The 18,979-nt window shown below is 41.0% G+C and overlaps 2 protein-coding genes across 6 annotated transcripts in view; both read right to left on the bottom strand.

Annotated features, from left to right (window-relative positions):
• Positions 1-4,151: 4,151 nt before the first annotated feature.
• Positions 4,152-12,769, bottom strand: LOC115580550 (fibulin-2). 3 transcript variants are annotated; one of them, XM_030415047.1, is made up of 10 exons: positions 12,129-12,769; positions 11,863-12,036; positions 11,452-11,616; positions 9,893-11,077; positions 8,277-8,429; positions 7,133-7,255; positions 6,898-7,026; positions 5,831-6,043; positions 5,531-5,647; positions 4,152-5,309 (listed from the first exon to the last, which is right to left on the bottom strand). In XM_030415047.1, exons 1-10 carry the CDS (start codon positions 12,193-12,195, stop codon positions 5,155-5,157), a joined length of 2,481 nt encoding a protein of 826 aa, XP_030270907.1. In that variant the 5' UTR covers positions 12,196-12,769; the 3' UTR covers positions 4,152-5,154. The 3 variants fall into 3 exon arrangements, with proteins under 3 accessions (XP_030270907.1, XP_030270906.1, XP_030270908.1); XM_030415046.1 differs by having other exon boundaries at positions 6,898-7,059; XM_030415048.1 differs by lacking the exons at positions 6,898-7,026; positions 7,133-7,255.
• Positions 12,770-12,872: 103 nt separating this feature from the next.
• ppef1 (protein phosphatase, EF-hand calcium binding domain 1) overlaps positions 12,873-18,979 on the bottom strand; it is a 36,846-nt gene continuing 30,739 nt past the window's right edge. For all 3 annotated transcript variants that reach the window (XM_030415050.1, XM_030415049.1, XM_030415051.1), the window contains 4 exons: positions 15,988-16,094; positions 15,729-15,892; positions 14,764-14,848; positions 12,873-14,653 (listed from right to left, as the gene is read on the bottom strand). In XM_030415050.1, the coding sequence (XP_030270910.1) occupies positions 14,427-14,653; positions 14,764-14,848; positions 15,729-15,892; positions 15,988-16,094 (583 nt within the window). In that variant the 3' untranslated portion in view covers positions 12,873-14,426. The remainder of the gene's footprint in view (positions 14,654-14,763; positions 14,849-15,728; positions 15,893-15,987; positions 16,095-18,979) is intronic.

The raw sequence follows: 18,979 nt of genomic DNA on the forward strand, positions 1-18,979 counted from the left end.
CTCCATGTATCAGTCCAACACTCACAGATGTGCATTAGGTCACCCAGGCATTTCCAGCCAACACTGATTTACACACACACACACACACACACACACACACACACACACACACACACACACACACACACACACACACACACACACACACACACACACACACACACTGCTTCTTGCTCGCCCACCCCCCAAATCCCACAGGAGCTTGAAACACTCACAAACACTCCACAAAACGGTTGCCACAGCAACAACTCCCACAGCACGTTATACCACAGTCTGACTGTTGTCAGAGCTCAGTTTGAGGCCGACAGGGTGCCAACTTCAACACTTTCTTCAGTATTTCCCCCGAAGGAGGAGTTCAGTTTAGAGAATAACAGCACGAAAACACAAAACAGAGTGTGTTGCTGTCTAAAACCCTCACAGCTGACTGCTCTGATCGACACGTTCAGATGAAGGATTCTTCTTCTTGTCTTTTAATAAGTTCATAATCAATCCACATATCACAGTCCCTGTAAGAATATTGGCTGCATTAGTGAGGGGCATTTGTACACGTTCCCATGAAAAATGGCTTTTTATCATGAAGTATTTGCTGCTTTTTATGATGTTGACGCCAAGAGTCTGTTTTAAGACGCTGGGACAATGCAAAGATGTTGATGAGAATGAGATTACAAAACTAAACTTTATAGCACTTCTGCTTCACTTCACTTGGTGGAACTTGAGATCATCTGTAGAAAATCAACAATAGTTTCGCATTTTGTCAATTTATTTTTTATTTACTGGAAGTCTATGGATTCATCTTCACTGACTGCTGCTCTCTGAAGAGACCTGCAAACAAAGTTATGTTTATGTTTGTGTTTTTCAACAAAATGCATCAGCTTTATTTTTAAAGCTAAACAAAGGTGTTGAGTGCATTTATTTCACCATTTGAAATTCACACAATAAGATAATGATAACAGATAATGAATGATAATATAGTAAAATAAAGTTCCAACTACATGAAGTATGTCATATAATTACTGTCATATAATAACTTAAATGATCCCCATCTCCTTACAACTACATCATATAACTTATTTATTCACTTAAATGTACAAATACCAAACAGGGCGTTAAAAGTGTTACTTACTGAACCTTGTTCTATTTCCTAATGTATTTAACCTCAGAATGATCTCTCCTTACTGACACACAGTGCTTGCGCGGGTTGAGTTTTACGGATGAGTTACAGGGTCAGTTTGCACAATGTGTAGATCTGATTGGATGACTTGATTTAGATTTTGTTGCGTCATGAAAACGTCTTGCTGGATGTATTTGCAGCTTGAGCAGATGTGTCCCCTCAGTTCATTTCACCTGGAGTGAACCTGTCTCTGCTCTCCAGGTTGACTTTGTTTGCTTTCATGCAGCTTTGCATTGGATCTCTGTTCACTGTGAAATCAAAACTTTTCCCTGTTGTCTCCTGTCTGCAGTAAGGTTGACAGGCATGTTACTGTTTAATAAGTTTGCAATACAGTTATAAGAACTTTGGTCTGATTCTTGGCCAGAAGGCTACAGCTCTGCTCTCTCTTACAGGCTCTAACAATCCGTCAGTGTCTCTCACTGCAGTAAACGTTGCCAGCTGTCCCGTAAAGACGCCATCACAGGGAGGACAGCAGCCGCTGCCGATCCAGACGGATGAGAGAATGGATTCAAAGTGAGTGACGTCAAGAAGGAGCCTTCAACAGCTAATCTAAGAAAGTTGGAGTGAGGTTGTTGGAGGTGCACACAGCTTGAAAGGAAACACTGCCTCAGGAGGATATGTCTTTGTGTCTGTCTAACAACTGATGGATGTACTGTCGCACTGAGGCAAGCCTGAAATCTGTCACAAGAAGAGTATGGAAAACTAGAACATTTCTCAAGAAAGTTTGTGTATGCCTGATGCTTGGTTGGTAAGTATAAACAGAGATAGCTGTGTCTGTCTGAGAGGGAGGGAGAGAGGGAGGGAAAGAGGAAGGGACAAAATGGCCAACAAAAAGATCCCTAAATGAGCTGCCATGGATATTAGACTGACACTTAGTAGAAAAAAACCAAAGATGCGGAACATGAATATTTAAAGGAGTTTCTGGCTTGATAAAAGAACAAGCAGATACAGCTTAAACATAGCTGGAAAAGTGGGAAAAAGAAATAAACTATAGAAAATATACTGTGTGTGTGTCTGACTGTTGTTGAGTATGTGTGCGAGCACACTTTATTTCATGGGAAAATACCTCCCAAACTGCTGGCATTGAAAACACAAAGTTTTTACATCCTGAGCGACAGGGGCAGTGCCTGAAGGCATTGATGTTGATTGGGAAACAAAAGGAAATTAAAGAAACTGGCATCGTTCACTCAACTCCAGACATTTAAGCTCAAGTGTAACATGGGAGCTGGTGAGGGTTGGCAGTGCTCTTGCAGCTTGAAAGCCTGTAGAGCCCAAAGGGAACATGCTGAAAAATCATATGGGAGAATCCATAATGACAAGTATTTGGAACAATATATAGTGTGCGATGTACTTTGCTCATCAGGCACACTGAAAAGAGCACACTGGATGGACATTAGGGCTTACATTACTGTTCTGTCGCTCAGTCGTCGATAGATATTCGTGGTGCTTAGAGTATCAAAACTACTGGCCTTGATGAGCTTTACCACTTTTTCTCTAGCACAAGGAGGGAGTCAAAGTTTTGACTTATTCAGTGAAATATCTCATCAGTTGGTCAGGCTTTTTTTAATTTTTTTTTAACAAACATTAATGGTTACCAGCGAGGAAAAAGTATGAGGATCACCAAAGTCATTAAGTATTCCACTACTGACTTTGGTGATCCTCAGACTTTGCCTCTCGCACAGTCATTGGGTCAAAATCCAAACAGGTCCAATTCTTGTCTTATGACCAATGATCTGCAAAACTAACGACATTCTCATCAGTCTCAGCTGTTTAGTCCTTCCTCTGACATCTTAATGGTCACCACCTAACTTATCAATTAATAATATATTTAATTCTAAAGAACAGGATTAAGAACTATTTGAGCACTGAATGCACATATTCATTGTCTTGATGTGATTTGATGTTTGTTACAAGTCAGTCACTTGTTTCTTCTATGTGAAACTTTTCATTTTGCTTGTTTTGACCTTTTCCCTCATGTGAAACTTTCAATAGTGCCGTCTTAGCCAGGACTCCCTCGTAAAAAAGATTCTGAACCTCAATGGGAATATTCCTGGTAAAAAAATAAGGTTAAATAAAATAATCTAATGAATAAATAAGAACTTCTAAACCATCTAGAATCTTCCCTTGACCCACAAGGTTTTTCATTTATCTGCAACAAACCTTTAACATCTCAAAAAATCTAGACATTTTTCTTAGCTGCAGTTGTTCTGCTGTTGATAATGTGTTCTAGCCACAGCACCACATACTGTAGGTGGTAGGTAGGTGTGTGAGCCCGCTGTAGGGTCAGGGGTCAGACTTCACAGTTCTGCTGGCTGGTTTCATGCTCAAAGTTTTGGGAACGCATCGGCGCCTCACAAGTCGATGGTATTTCCAATGAAACTTGCTGTGTGCGTGAGAGAGAGGATGTTTATCAGTGTGTCCGCAGCCTGTTAGAAAGAGTGTTTTTGCCACCTAGTGAGTATCTAAGTGCACTGCACAAGAACTTGAAACCACAGACACTCGCCTTGTCTGCTGAATACTAAATGATCAGGTCGATCTGCAACAACATCAATTCCTTATTAATAGCTGAAAAAAAATGTTTAGTAGTTCAAGTCTCTCATTTATTACCTTTAAAACAAACAATGTAAATTCAGCATTATGGTTAACTTATTATCAACTCATAGCTTACAGTGTTAGATATACTGATGGAATATCCAGCCACTCATTGGTTTCTATTCTACGGAAGAGGATTAGGGCCACACATGAATTTTTTTTTTAGTTCTGACTTTAATCTCAGAATTCTGAGAAAAAAGTCAGAATTCTGAGAAAAAAGTCAGAATTCTGAGATTAAAGTCAGAATTCTGAGATTAAAGTCAGAATTCTGACTTTTTTCTCAGAATTCTGAGATTAAAGTCAGAATTCTGACTTTTTTCTCAGAATTCTGACTTTAATCTCAGAATTCTGACTTTTTTCTCAGAATTCTGACTTTTTTCTCAGAATTCTGACTTTAAAGTCAGAACTAAAAAAAAAATTCACATGTGGCCCTAATCCTCTTCCGTACTATTCATATCCACATGTTGTCACAAAGATAATCCTTGACAATAAAACATCATGGGCGTTACTTTATACTTTTCAAAATTCAATTTTAAAAAGAGAATGAAATTCAAATATAAAGATTTAAAATATCATGTTTCTGCAGAAACCCAATAAAAACACGACATTGTCAAGATACTGTCGGCTATATGTCAGACAGGAAATGTGTGATTTTATCTATGAATCAAACTAACAGAGCTTAGGTCAACTCCCAACAAAAGGTAAGTTGGGAGTCCATCTGCTAACTTGTGTACAAGTTTGTCTCTCAGAAGCAAAGGTGGAAATAGTGTAGTGGCAGTATAGTGCTGCAAAACCTCCAGCAGTTGTCGAGGAAGGAAGTTGAATGACGTCACCTGATCAGACCTCTATATAGCCCACTTCTCCTGTCTGCTTGAAGCTAGCAGGTCGAGGCTACATTAGCCTGCTACTATCAAGACACACATTTTTCGATATAAACTGAAAAACCAGTATAAACTGGAAGTTGAGTTAGATTGTAGGTAATGTAAGCACATGAAGAATGAAGACTGCATGGATTACATAATGTCTTAATATCATGAAATGAAAAACAGTTCTAGTTTAGCTCCCAGCTTTGTTAGCAATGCATTTTTGCTAGTCATTTCATTAGATAAAGCAGTTCAGCCACAAATTCAAGCAAATCATTTCAGAGCGCAGTTCATTCTGCTTTTTTACCAATGTGATTCAACTCTTAGCTTATTTAGGTAATGCAATTCAGCTGCCATTTCTGCCAGTTTGACATTTCAGCTACCAAGTTTTTCACCAATGCAGAGCAAAGCATTTAACATTTATGATTTTTCAGTCATTCATATCACAATTTTTAAATGTTCAGCAATTATTTTATGTTTATCTTTAGCTTATTTTAGTTTTATTTTCAATTTGAGGCACTTCCCGTCTCAGCCAGCAGAGTTCGCTGTTGTCCTTGGTAGACATTTCTTCCAGCTGTAGGGGGAAAGGCGATGGGATGCTGGACAGGCACATTTATGTCCACCTTTCTGGTTCACGCAGTGGTGGGAACATCCTCCATTCTTCCGACTGCACTCATTTATGTCTGGAGGACAGGGAGTTTTCCAAAACTCAGTCAGTATAAACATTTTATAGAAAATATTTACACATAAAATTATTTGATATCTGGCTAATTATTTAATTGTGTTCAATCATTACATTTCTATTGCCAAAATGTGTCATCAAGCAAACACACTTGTCCTACATATCAAACTTAACACTGTTACAGACGTGTGTGTGTGTGTGTGTCTCGATGACACCACTGACCCTTGCAGTGTCGCCCGTCTCTCTGCAGTGTGTATCCTTTGGGGCATATGCAGTGGTGCGAGCCTGGCAGGTTGACACACTGCCACTCACATTTTTCCTCCAGGCACTCATTTATATCTGTGTGGAAATCGAGCAGGAAGAAAGGAAATCTTTATCTTCCCTGAGGAGCAATTTATTGCACAGCAATGAAGGTTAGAACAGATTCAATAAAGCAAGAAGAAAATATTCTCCAAAAGGTGATGGCAACATTACAACTCCTGAGCTTCTTATAAAAGTATGTGCACTAATGAGCCTCCCTACCTACACACTCCTCCCTGAGAGCTGGTGCAGTTGAATTCTCAGATGGCATTGTTGGCTGCTTCCTGAACCCAGGTGGACACTCGGCGATGCAGCTGTGACCGTCTCCAGCTAAGATGTGTCCATACGAGCAGGAGCATCGGTAGGATCCTGGTGAGTTGTGGCACTGCTCCATGCATGGCCCGAGCCCCTGATTACCAGCACACTCATCTATATCTGGGTAAGGAAGGTAGAATAGAGACCTTAAGCCTACACCGTTGTAATTCTATTTACATATTGTCTTTTTTGTCTCATCATGACGTGACATACAAAGGTACTGGGACAAAGTTGCACTGAAAAACATATTTCCAGAGTTGGAAATGTTTGGTGCTTCTTTCTCAGTAACATTTATTTAAGTACTTAAATAGAAGATAGAATGAGATGGCTAATCACACGTAATAATTAACCTAACAAAATAAACTCGAATGGTATCATGTAGGAACTAACCAATCATATTTGTTGTATGGGTCATTCCAGCTCACCCAGAATAGAGAACATCTTAAAAAAACAATAATGTAAAAAAAATTATTTCAGTCATGGTAGCTTGCGAGATCCTATAGTGGTACTAAAAATGACTTTTAGAATTTGGGCCCTAAATTTTTAACCTGATTGAGTTAGGATTTAATATCAACCTTCTGGGAAATACTAAGGATAGATTACAACCCGTATTTGTGTAGATAGTTGCTGCAGAATACTCACAGTGATCAGATTAATGACCAAAAAAGGATTTTCACTTCACTGTGTAGTATTAACTGAATTAGAAAATTAGTTCAGAAAAATCAGAAACTGCGAAATAATAGATGTTTTTTGAGCTAAGGAACCAAGATTAAACATCATCAACTGTTTATTTAACAAAGCCATTACAAGCTGTAACTTTCAAATTACAAATGAACCCAATGAAAAACAAGCTCATATACATAAAGACCCAGAAGTCAATCGACGAACTTCACCATACCTAGAGCCACGCTGCTGTAGCATGGCCAAAAAGAGAACGTCATGGTTCACAGTATGTATCGCAAGCGTCTCCTAACCTTGGCAGTGGCTGTCTGCAGACAGAAGGCTGTAGCCAGCAGGACACTGGCAGTGGAAGCTCCCGGGAGTGTTAACACAACCGAACACGCAGCCTGTTACAGCTGCAGGCAGCAGGCACTCGTCCACATCTGGAAAGATGGTGAATGACGTAGACGAAAACACTTTGCTCATAGATGTTAAAGACATTCACAGACTGAGAGGTAATAACGCAACTCCACGCACACACATACACACCTGTGCAGGAGGTCTGATCGTGAGCTGGTTGATATCCGTCAACACAGCTGCACTGAAAGGAACCGAACGTGTTGATGCACCTCTGCTGACACTGATGCTGCCCCTCCACACACTCGTCTAGATCTACACACATGTAAACAACACCAGTTACATACAGAGATAAAACGCAGACACATGTCTTGCACTGGTTTGAGTGGACGCAGATGAAATAAAACACACTCTTCATGTCAGTCCGACAATAACACACAGTCTAGGCTGCAGGGAGATGAAAGAACAAGAGCAGCAGATGAAAGGTGGTCGTCTCCCCTGCCGCTCTGAATGAAGCTAGAATCTGAACCTCATTGATGTGTCTCCATGTTTTGCTGGCTGTTGTGGCCCGTAACGAGTAAACCATAATACAGATGTTTTTTCCTGCTTCCTGTTCTTCAGAGACAGGAAACAAGGATGTGCAGAGAGGACTCAGAAAAGTGTGTATATCAGGTCTGCCCTCGTTTCGCTGCCATCTAGGAAATCACCATCTCCCCAACCTGATGTCTCTCGATATATACCTGCCTCTTCTGTGTCGATGGTTCAACACGTCTCCATTTTCTGACACATCTCTGCATATAGAAAGACATGTGGACAAGTTCTGATCCAGAATAAAATGAAATTATTTGAAATAACTTTTCTTTACTGAGCAATCTGTCAGACAGGAATGTTTAAAAGCCTTGTTTCACTGCAGTGGAATTTTCAAAACTATAATCACTCAAACTACGATAGTCTGGACAGGACAGTCTGTCAAACCACACTGATAATAACACTGTTCAATAAATAATAGCAACAGCATCCACTGATGGCCCCCTCAAATGACAGGTTGTCTGTGAGCAGGCACGCGCAACTTGACACAATACACAAAGTAAAATGTCAGTCTTTCAAGCGATCGTGCTGCCATAAATTTCACAACCCACTTACGCTCGTCTGCGGGCCATGAAACATCAAACACATAAAACATGTGACGGAGATTCCCTGCTGTGCTGGAACATGCCTCGGTGCACACTGTGCTGTTATTAGGAAGAGCCCGGGAGGTCCGCACAGGATTCAGGAGAATGTTACATTCACAGTGAAAGCCCCGGGGGAACGAGAAAAAACACATTAATATGCTCACCGCGACACGTTCTTCCGTCATCCAGCAGAGTGAATCCAGGTCTGCAGCGGCACCCGGTCCTCGTCTGGTTCTGGTTGGAGCTCTGGTTGTAGTGCTGGGAGTGAGAGCACAGCTGGGAACAGCCTCCGTTGTTAACTGAACATGGTGTCAACTCTGAAAGGCAATTCAGGTTTATTTATAGAACAATTCACTTCATTCAGTTTACGCATGACAATTCATGGTGCACTTTGTAGTTTTGGAAAATAAATTAACACTCAGATTTTAATATCTACATAATAATGAGGCAATAATACAAACTGGAACAACACAACACTGGAAATATAAACATAGCAAAGCAGAGTGAAAATGTGTTTATTTAGTCATGAAAATGTTGAGTTCATTAAGTTAGTTTGTTCAGGCATTTAAAGAAAAATGAAAATCTTTCTCTACTGATCCAAATGTGTTCCCCAAAACTATATCGTGCACCTTTAAGAAAATGTTTAAAATGAATTTAAAAAGACAATAAAAGCAGAGGCAAGCAAAAAAAATAATGGTTACAGATCAAAAGTAAGTTATGACTCAAATGTATTGGAAAGCCACGTGAATGTTTTAAGCCCTGATTTGAGTAAGCTTTTCACAGTTTTAGCAGACCTCAGGCACTCAGGCAGCATGTTGCAAAGGTAGAGAGCATTAAAAACTAAAACCTGCTTCTCTTTGCCTGGCTTAGATCTGGGAGGATCTGAGGGGTTTAGATGCTCTGTAGCGTACAAGTAAATCAGAGATGTATTCAGGCCTGAGGCTTCGCGCTTTGGCGACGGGCAAAAAGATTGAACTATCTATCCTGGACGCACAGGTAGGCGGTGCAGTGATTTTAGGACCAGGCTACCGATCCACCTTCTTGCTGTTTATGCGGTTAGTGGCAGCAGCATTGTGGGAAAGCTGCAGTTCCCTGACTGATTTTTTACTCAGGCCTCTGAAGACACCATTACAACAGTACTGCTGAAAATTAATGCATGAGCAAGTTTTTCTGTAATTTGTTTAGACAGAAATTCTGTAATTCTTGCACAAGTTTTTAGGGTGATAGTAGGCTGATTTCACAAATTGTCCTCGTGTTGCTGTCAGACGCTGAATGTCCATTACAACACAAAGACTTCTGGCTTAAAAAGTAGGTGTAGAGGATGCTGGTAAACAGTCCCTTTATCCAGATTCACATCAAAAGTTAACGTTGTCTGTTCTGGACCAAGACCCGACTTCCACATCCAAGTTTTGTTGAAACACTTTTTATGTAACGCTGCTCACAAGCTACCAAACAAACAAATGAATAAACAAATGGACACGGGTGAAAACATGATCTCCTTGGCAGTGGAAAGAAAGACCAAATAGTTACGCTAGGTGATTTGGCAGCTCATGAATCCAGTGATAGTATCAAAAATGTTACTGAAGTAAAATTCCAGTTCAGGAACCTTTTTACAAACAACGAAACAATATATTTTTTAAAAACTAGTATTGTACACTGGCAAATAAATATCTTTAACCAATCTTTTTCTGCATCACCACATCTTCTCTTTTCCTTGCAGCACAACTGCATCGTTCTCAAATGAATCAAAGACTCTCTATGAAACAATGACATCACCTACCCCGACAAACAGGTGTGACTCCGCTCCAGGTCCCCCCCTGCTGGCAGTAGCTGTGCACGTCTCCGTGAGCCAGTGTATAGCCCGGGTAGCAGGCGTACTGTATGTAATGCCTGTACTCTCCGGGACCTGGATTCTCTACATTACGGAAGTAGAAGGTCCCGTGAGCAGGCACAGGTGGGTACGGGCACACTGGGCGTCTGCTGAGGCTCAGAGGCAGCAGAGAGGGTCTGGAGGTGGCGTTCATCGTGATGTTGTGATGTTCAGGCCAGTGAGATCTGGGCTCAGCTGTGGTGGAGGTGTTTGAAGGAAAGGTGACACGAGGCAGCTGGGGTTTCGTATTGGACTGGGCTGAGCTGGTACTTACGGAAGTCAGAGCAGAAAAGGAGGGAAGAGGAGTCGATAAGGAGAGTGCAGAGGAAGCAGGTGAGGGAGAACTGGTGGAAACGAAATAAGCAGGAGTAGATGAAGTGTGGGTTGAAGTCTCTGTGGGCTCCTCATCGTCTCCTGAACCAGCCTGAGAGAAGGAAGGATACAGGGAGCTAGTTTCAGCCGGTTGGTGTTCGCCTGCAGTTTGTGAGGAGCCTGGAACTACTTCAGAGGGAGTCGCATCATCCTGGGTTGAGACAGAGAGTGGAGACGTCGGTCCAAACACAAGTGGGACAGAATGTTTGCCAGCAGTACTCGTGACAGCGGTGACAGCAGGTGTATGGGCTGCTGAAAATGAAGGTGGTTGAGTCGTTGATCGATCGGCTCCTGGCGCCAATGATAAGGCAGATGAGATGGTGGGAGATGGATGTGATTTAGAGCCAAACATTTGTTTAACTTCGTCCACCCTTTCTGCTTCCTCACGTGAAGCTTCTCCCTCTGAGCCGTCTTTCCCTGCTCCCGCTTCTCCTCCTTGTGCTGCGTTTGCCTCCTGAGCCTCATTGTGAGTCGTCAGGGCCTCATCTTTGGTTTTAAGACCGGGAAATTGAATATGCTGCTGCAGGGGGATTTTGGGGTTAGTCACTTTAACTCTCTCACTGCGAGACATTTGAGATGGCATATGAGACATCGAGACAAATTTAAGGTTGGCTTCCTTGGAGGCAGTGTGCACGAGGGTGTCGTAGTGGGATTGTTGTTGGGTCTTCAGCGCTACGGCAGACTGGAGGGTCTGGAGTGTGTTCGAGCTCATCATGTCAGATTCTGACAAGGAGAAAAAAGGCAAAAAAAAAGGGTTTGTTTGCATATCAGTTTTAAAGGCATAATTCAGCATTTCTGCAATAATCCAAATCATATTGAAAAGTCCCACAGGCTTTTTTGTTGAGGGAACAAGAGCAATGCTAACTTCCAGACTGCACTTTGGTTTAGGGTAAATTGCATTACGTGCGGCAAGAGACAAGTGAACAATCTGTTCATATCCAGTCTTTCTGCTAAGCTAATTTAGTAGCCAACGACAGCTACAAATTCAGGACAGATACAAGAGAGAGATCAACCTGCTAATGTTACAGTGCAAAAAAAAAAAAACAACAACAACAAAACAAGACGAATATTTTCTAAAAAATAATATTTCTGCTCACCTTTGCATACAGGCTTTGTGCTGTTCCAGGTGTGGCCCTTACAGTATAACATTGAGGGCCCGTGTAGCCAAAAGCCAGTATTACAGCTAAACACCGACCAGGAGCCATCCTCATTCATGTTGATCGATCCGTGGGTGAGTGGACCTGGGTTGGAGCAGCCGGAGCCTGACGGAGGAGAGAATGTTGTGGAAAGTGATTCAAAGTTGGAATCTGACCGGTGAACTTCATTACCTTTGCTGCTGTTGTCTTATCAACTGTCTGCTGTGCACTGTAATACAAGCAAAATGTAGACATACCTGAACTAAAATAAAGACACACAATTTAACATTATCCTTTTCATGCATCTACTGACAAAAACTGAAACTAAAATATTAAGGTATACAGTGAAAAGGTCGTGATGAAGCATCTCACCAACACAGACCGGGGTGTCCCGGGACCAGCGTCCAGACACACAGCTGTTGGTTTTGTATCCATGGAGCTTGTAGCCGGGACGACAGCGGAAGATCACCAGCAGTCCTCCGTAACGGAAAAACGTCTGCCCGTTCTCCAGGTGTCTAAAACCACTGCATCCCTCAGCTCCATGCACTGAAGACAGTTTCACGATTCACATGAAATCCTGCTATAGTTTGAAAACAGTGAATCACCAAACAAGCTTGAAAATTATCTTGATGAAGTACCTGGAGTGTAGAAGAAGAGCAGAGCGACCAGTGCTGCCAGGAGCCCCATCTGAGCACCCACCCTCATGAGATTCGGAGTCGATGGGAGGTTAAAGAGAAGTACTCAGAGAAGTGAAAGTGGGAAGTTTATATGTGGTTGAAGATTGAGGGGAGGAGAGACGCGGTCTGGGATTACTACAGGATAGGCAGATGTTTGGAAGGCAGGGAGGAAGGAGGGGTGAGACGGTGCATACGCAAAACACTGACAGATGGATAGAAAGGTATCAGGGGAGACTGTCTTCTTTTTTTTTTTTACCTGCTTCATAGTAAACAGCAATTTTACTTGTTGTTTAAATATTTAGAGTGATATCATGCCTAGAGAAATAAGCTGTTGTTGACAAAAAAAGCGGTATTATCCAAGAAATCTGACACTAAAACAAGCAGTTTAAAAATGATTAGTCTCCACACCTCCCGGTTTGTCTCTCACCCTTCACTTCTGGAGCCTTTTTGCAGCTGTAGGGTGTGTGTGTGTGTGTGCGCTTCAGTAAAATCTGAACCCATCATTTACTCAGGCTGACAGGATGCCTGGGCCTGTTTAAGTGCTCTCACCTTCGGTAAATTACAGTACAAGAAGAAGAAGACACACACACACACACAACACACACACACACACACACACACACACACACACACACACACACACACACACACACACACACACACACACACACTGAATCACAATAAAATATAGACAAAATGCAACAATTAACTTCCAAAAAAGCTATTTTATTCCTTTTTGTTAAACCCCCCCACAAACCCTAACTTCAGCAGGAGGGTTTTTTTCCCTCTAATGATGAAACCTCATTCAGACCATTGCAGTGAAAACACCTTTCATCACATTCATTCTTAGTGTGGATGGTGGAGTTGCTGGGAGAAATACGCTAAAAGTTATAACAGAATCAGTATAGATTTTTTGTTTAAGCTGTTAACACAACATTTATAAAATTACATCATAAATAAAGCCTAATCCTGTAATACGTCTTTCATGTTCATTATAAGTACTGGTTTACGTTCTCTTTTGAGGGTCAAAATGGACGAATAAAGACGCATGCACACACAGTCACAGGTCCGCCAAATCGCTCTGAGTTTAATTCTGTTGCTTCGGGTCTCATACACCATTGTGCTGCTGGGAGACTCCATCAGCATGAGAGAAGTATTCTGCATTATTGTTGCAGAGAAAGCTTCTCTGGAATCTGTTGTTACTCCCAAACCAGCGCACAACTCTGACGAAATCACCACAATACCTGATTTGGTCTGATTTAAGCCTTAGCGATCAATCTGGACAGCGCTGCGTCACACTGGAACTCCTGCTGTAACTGCTGTACACTATGTTTCTCACAGGCGTGCCATCAGAGGGTGACATCTGTACTAAATCAAACTGCACCTAAAATACGTAGCTCGGAACCTGTTTCAGACTTCTTCTAGCAGTTTCTTTTTGACTTGGTCAAGGGTCCTGCAAGTTCATGGTTAACTTTTCTCTGCAGCTTTATGCCAAGAACTTCCATATTGCCGCCAACATGGGGTGGCAGTGGCTCAGAAAATGAAGTGGATTGTCCAGAAATCAAAGGGTTGGCAGTTCCTCCTGTCAACATGCAAAAGTGTCCTTGGGCCAAACACCGTAGAACCAAATTGCTCCCAATTGTCAGGTCAGCTCCTTGCATGATTGTTTGCTGCCACTGATGTGTGACTGTGAGCGTTGTTTAAATGCAGCCATTTCCCATTGAAAATAATCCCTCTGGATACTACTTTATGGCAATCCATCCAACTAAGTTGTGCCATTCCACACCTAAATGCTCATAAATGTCAGCCTGTGATTGCACTAAATGAAAACTCTGGAAGATGACCAAAGTCACAAGGATTCAACGTCAAGGAACAATTAAAGTTGGTACCCAAAGGTATGTCAGTGTATGTAGTTGACATGGATATATTTCACTGTGCCGAAAACTTTGTTATGTTGGTGGTTCTATGAAAGGTCAAGCAATCACCAAATCGATCGATCCTCGAGGGAAGGAGAAAATCTGTACAAAGTCTGAGTTTATGAGATGTTTTACCAAAGCGGTTGCTGCCTGGCTGCTAGTTTTGCTAAAAATAATCAACAAATATATTTTTTTACCAATAATTGTTTGGTACATCATTGAATCACTGCTATTTGTGTGTGTACGTGTGTTTACATGTGTAAAAGTAGATTAGTTTCTCTAATCTAGAATCTAGACATCAGTTTCTCTGCTGATCACCAACTTAGCATCCAGGTTCTTCCCTTCACGAATACTTCTCTCTATCCGTCTTTCCGTTTAGGTGCTGATCCTTGCTGTCCAGCTTGTGGACCACTCTGAAGGCCTCTAAGAACTCGGTGAAGTCTATACTACCATCCTTGTTGAAGTCGATGCTCCGGGCGAGGTCATCGATGGCTCTGTCGTCGATGTCAACCCCCAGGTGGGCGCTGAAGAGACGCCAGGTGTGACGAAACTCTTCGATGGAGATCAGACCTGACACATACAGCAAACACCTACATCACTGAACTATCAGAAAAATATTCTGAATTATAGACACAACTCCTTAAAAGAGATCGAGTAATTTATTTATTTATTTTTTTTACCTGAATGGTCTTTGTCTATAATGTTGAATATTATCTCGATGTCTGTCCTGTATCTGAACAGAGTTTCAGCCAAGTTTGGAGTGACCTGAAAGGAGGAAAAGACAGAAAATAACAGTACATTCCAAAACAATCCACTAACTGTGTTTAATAGCAGCAGGTCTAGAATAAATACTACAATCAAGACTAGGGAAAATTCTAGTTTAAGTAAAAATATCAGCAGAAATAAAAATCTGAAGTAAAAGATGTGAGATGTCACTGATGAAGCATCTCAGTGCTGTAAAGAGTCGGGATATCACTAAGTCAGCAGAATTGAATATGGTCCGTGCAGCATGTGAACAAATAAAGACACATTAGGGCATGAAGAACACAAAAAAGCTGGCAGCAACTCTGTGTCGTTTACATGTTTCAAGCTTGGCAGAGTGAATTAAGTTCCACTAAGTGCCTTTATCTATGCACATATTTCCTCATGTTACAATTTCCTGCATATTTCTTCCTCATGTCATTACTGATCTGTTCAGGAAGCCTTTCCCATATAATAATAAAAAAAAAATTGTTACTACTACAGAAAAGCCTCAGTGTGTTGCTGTCTCCGAAAGTCTCCCCTTTGGAAAGATTAATTCTGTGTGCATGATAACACGCTTGAGGAAATCATCCAATCCTTTTCCCTTTCAAAAAACCGCAGCCTCTTTGGGTGGGCTTCAGACCTGTGACAAAATCTGACAACCTTGGGAGAGGCTCAAAAATCAACTGTCTTTCTCTTAAAAACTACACCTTATACAAATACACTGTCATTAAGTTCCTGAAAAAAAAAAAGATTCTACAGGCATCAAATAAATGTTGTGGAGTAGCAGGTACAGCATGCCCCTTTGAAGTGTAAAAAAGGTAAGCTAAGGTAAAATACAAGTATCTCAAACAGTCCTTTAAATGACAGTACTTGAGTAAATGTACTTGGTTTTTTCTCTGACCTGAGTCAGAGGATTTCCTGGGACCATATCCTCGAAGCAGGAGTGATACTCCACACTGCCATCTGGTGCCAGACGGGCTAAGTGTGGACGCAGTGTCCTCCAGGGCAGGTCCAGCCTCAGTACGGTCTCCAACACCAGAGCCCATTCACTGACTGACACACTACCTGAAAAAAAAAGGAATGCTTAAATATAACAACTACACGTGAACCTGGGTGAATACATGTGTATCAGTGAGTTAAACGGAGGGAGAAGAGCCCACCGGTGTTGTTGTGGTCGTACTGCTCGAAGCCCGACATCAGCTCAGAGCGATGAGTGAACAGCTTCTCCTTCAGGGCCCTGAGAGCCGAGCCTTCAGCAGCTCGTACTCTGCAGACACACACACATGCAAACACGGGTCAGTAACTGAGATCAAGATTTTGTACATAACTTACAAACATCTAGTTCCATTATTGATTAATCTGTCAATTATTTATCAGAGTAATCCATTAATCTTTTAGTTTATAACTTTTCATAAAATAGTGATGATGCATTTTAGATTTGTACAGAGCCAGTGGCATCTTCAAATAGAATAGCTTGTTTGGACTACTACTACTGCCTGGGAGACGTAGTCTGTTGTATCATGTGAGCTGCTGTCTTCACAAGAAACAACCACCTTGTCATGTTGTAAAGATTTATTGCATTTATGTAACTCGACTTCCTTTATTCCTATCTGACTCTCTCCCAAAAGCCATGGCAGCATTCAACCAAATTCAAGTGAGACGCGCTATTACCTTGAAAAATGTTTGTATTTCTCTGTGTTTGGACTTTGTTGTTTGTCATTTTTTGACATTTTAATGCAGAAATGATACATGTTATTGCTTTAAGACCAAGATAATGCAGAACATCCTCAGATGGGAGATTCTGGTGGTTGATAAATAACCTGAATTGTTGATTAAATGTCAAAATTGTATTGAATCCTTTAAGTACTTCTACCGCCAACTGTGGCTAATCTGCCACATTTTGCACACACACACACACACACACACACACACACACACACACACACATACACGTGAACAGGGGCAACAGGGCACTCGTCGGACTCCAATATCTAAGAGGGGACTCCTGTTTCTGGTCATTTTGAAGAAACAAAAATATAATAGTATAGCTTCTTTTAAGGTCTTTTACCATAATAGTACTTCAAATGTGTTCTTTTAATTTTTTTAAAGAAAAAACCAAGAGGGGACTTGGATCCTTCAGCGATGTCTACCTATCAAAGAGGGGACTTCCATATCCTGCATTGGAGCTGTCTGCACCCATTCTTTCACCTAATGATAGTTTGTTTACGAAAGAGATTTTCATTGTTTCTTTCTGAAGTTGTTAATTAACTTTGATGTCATCAATATATAAACATTTCTATGGAAAATGGAAAATACGTTTTACCTGTAAATCAGAAGTGATTTGGCTGCATGCACAAATACTTAGTTACATTTTAGAGATCAATTACACCAGGACATTAATTTTAAGGGGAATGCATATTCATCTACTAAATAATACCATTTATATTCTTTAAACCTGATTTGTCATTCTGTGTTAATATCAAAATATTAAGGTTTAGTTCTAGTGGATGGCTTAGCCATTTACCAGATCTTCTCTGTATTAAATTGAGGAGCCAAGCAGAATTAAAGGAAGTAACAAGTACTTCCAATAAAGGATAAAAACAATCAGGATAAAGTCAAGAGGAAAAGGAATATAGTTTCCTTTCATTTTTAATTCATTGCTAACAATGGATCTATTATAAACATCCCCAGGAGTCCCCTGTTAGCTAGTGTATTACAGCAAAAGTTCCCTCTTGGATAGCATGGAGCGACACTCACACTCCAACATGGAGTGTCTCAAACTCAACTGAATTGTGTCTTCAAATATTGTTTTCTTTTATAACAATACATTAAGCTCAACTTTAGTAGATTTCCCAGGTTAAAGCTTCAGTCTCTATGAAAGTGAAGGAGTACAGGGAAGGCGAAAAAAAAAAAACCAATGTTAATTTAAAATTTTAAAAAAGGAACAACCTGGATTAAGCTAAAATGAAGATCACCAGCAGTGAGATCATTGTTTTCATGCTTAAGCACAAGCCTTTTTCACATTTGAATCCAAAAGAGCGCAGCAGAATTTCACCCCTCACCGCATCTGAGACTTTCACACATTGTAGGATGCAGAGAATTGGTGCAGGATTCCTGCACTCAAAGGGCCGTGAGGATGGGGCTACTGAAACATCCCCAGGAGTCCCCTGTTAGCTAGTGTATTACAGCAAAAGTTCCCTCTTGGATAGCATGGAGCGACACTCACACTCCAACATGGAGTGTCTCAAACTCAACTGAATTGTGTCTTCAAATATTGTTTTCTTTTATAACAATACATTAAGCTCAACTTTAGTAGATTTCCCAGGTTAAAGCTTCAGTCTCTATGAAAGTGAAGGAGTACAGGGAAGGCGAAAAAAAAAAAAACAATGTTAATTTAAAATTTTAAAAAAGGAACAACCTGGATTAAGCTAAAATGAAGATCACCAGCAGTGAGATCATTGTTTTCATGCTTAAGCACAAGCCTTTTTCACATTTGAATCCAAAAGAGCGCAGCAGAATTTCACCCCTCACCGCATCTGAGACTTTCACACATTGTAGGATGCAGAGAATTGGTGCAGGATTCCTGCACTCAAAGGGCCGTGAGGATGGGGCTACTGAAACATCCCCAGGAGTCCCCTGTTAGCTAGTGTATTACAGCAAAAGTTCCCTCTTGGATAGCATGGAGCGACACTCACACTCCAACATGGAGTGTCTCAAACTCAACTGAATTGTGTCTTCAAATATTGTTTTCTTTTATAACAATACATTAAGCTCAACTTTAGCAGATTTCCCAGGTTAAAGCTTCAGTCTCTATGAAAGTGAAGGAGTACAGGGAAGGCGAAAAAAAACCAATGTTAATTTAAGAATTTAAAAAAGGAACAACCTAGATGAAGTTAAAATAAAGATGATCAGTAGTGAGATTGTTGTTTTCATGTTCAAGCACTAGGCTTTTTCACACAGAGTCGCTGCATTATCACCGCAGTGGCGGTTTGCCGAATCTCTGCCATTGTTTGTTCACACAGAACCAAGCAGCTCCAGTGTAAAGAAGAACCAGTGTGTAATTCACACAGAAAGCCAGCGCTGCAGATCCAAAAGAGGCATGATGATACAGATCATGACATTGAGATCTATGTGTGTTTTTTCCCCCAGTGT

This window comes from Sparus aurata, chromosome 4 (assembly GCF_900880675.1).
Source record: "Sparus aurata chromosome 4, fSpaAur1.1, whole genome shotgun sequence".
NCBI lineage: Eukaryota > Metazoa > Chordata > Actinopteri > Spariformes > Sparidae > Sparus > Sparus aurata.

Excerpts from the sequence above, each read along its gene's own strand:
- LOC115580550 (XM_030415046.1), bottom strand. The coding sequence starts at position 12,195 with ATGAGGGTGGGTGCTCAGATGGGGCTCCTGGCAGCACTGGTCGCTCTG. Across the intron at positions 11,617-11,862 it reads GGACACCCCGGTCTGTGTTG|GCTCCGGCTGCTCCAACCCA; the intron begins GTGAGATGCTTC and ends CTCCTCCGTCAG. Across the intron at positions 7,060-7,132 it reads CGATCAGACCTCCTGCACAG|TGTTTTCGTCTACGTCATTC; the intron begins GTGTGTATGTGT and ends CTATGAGCAAAG.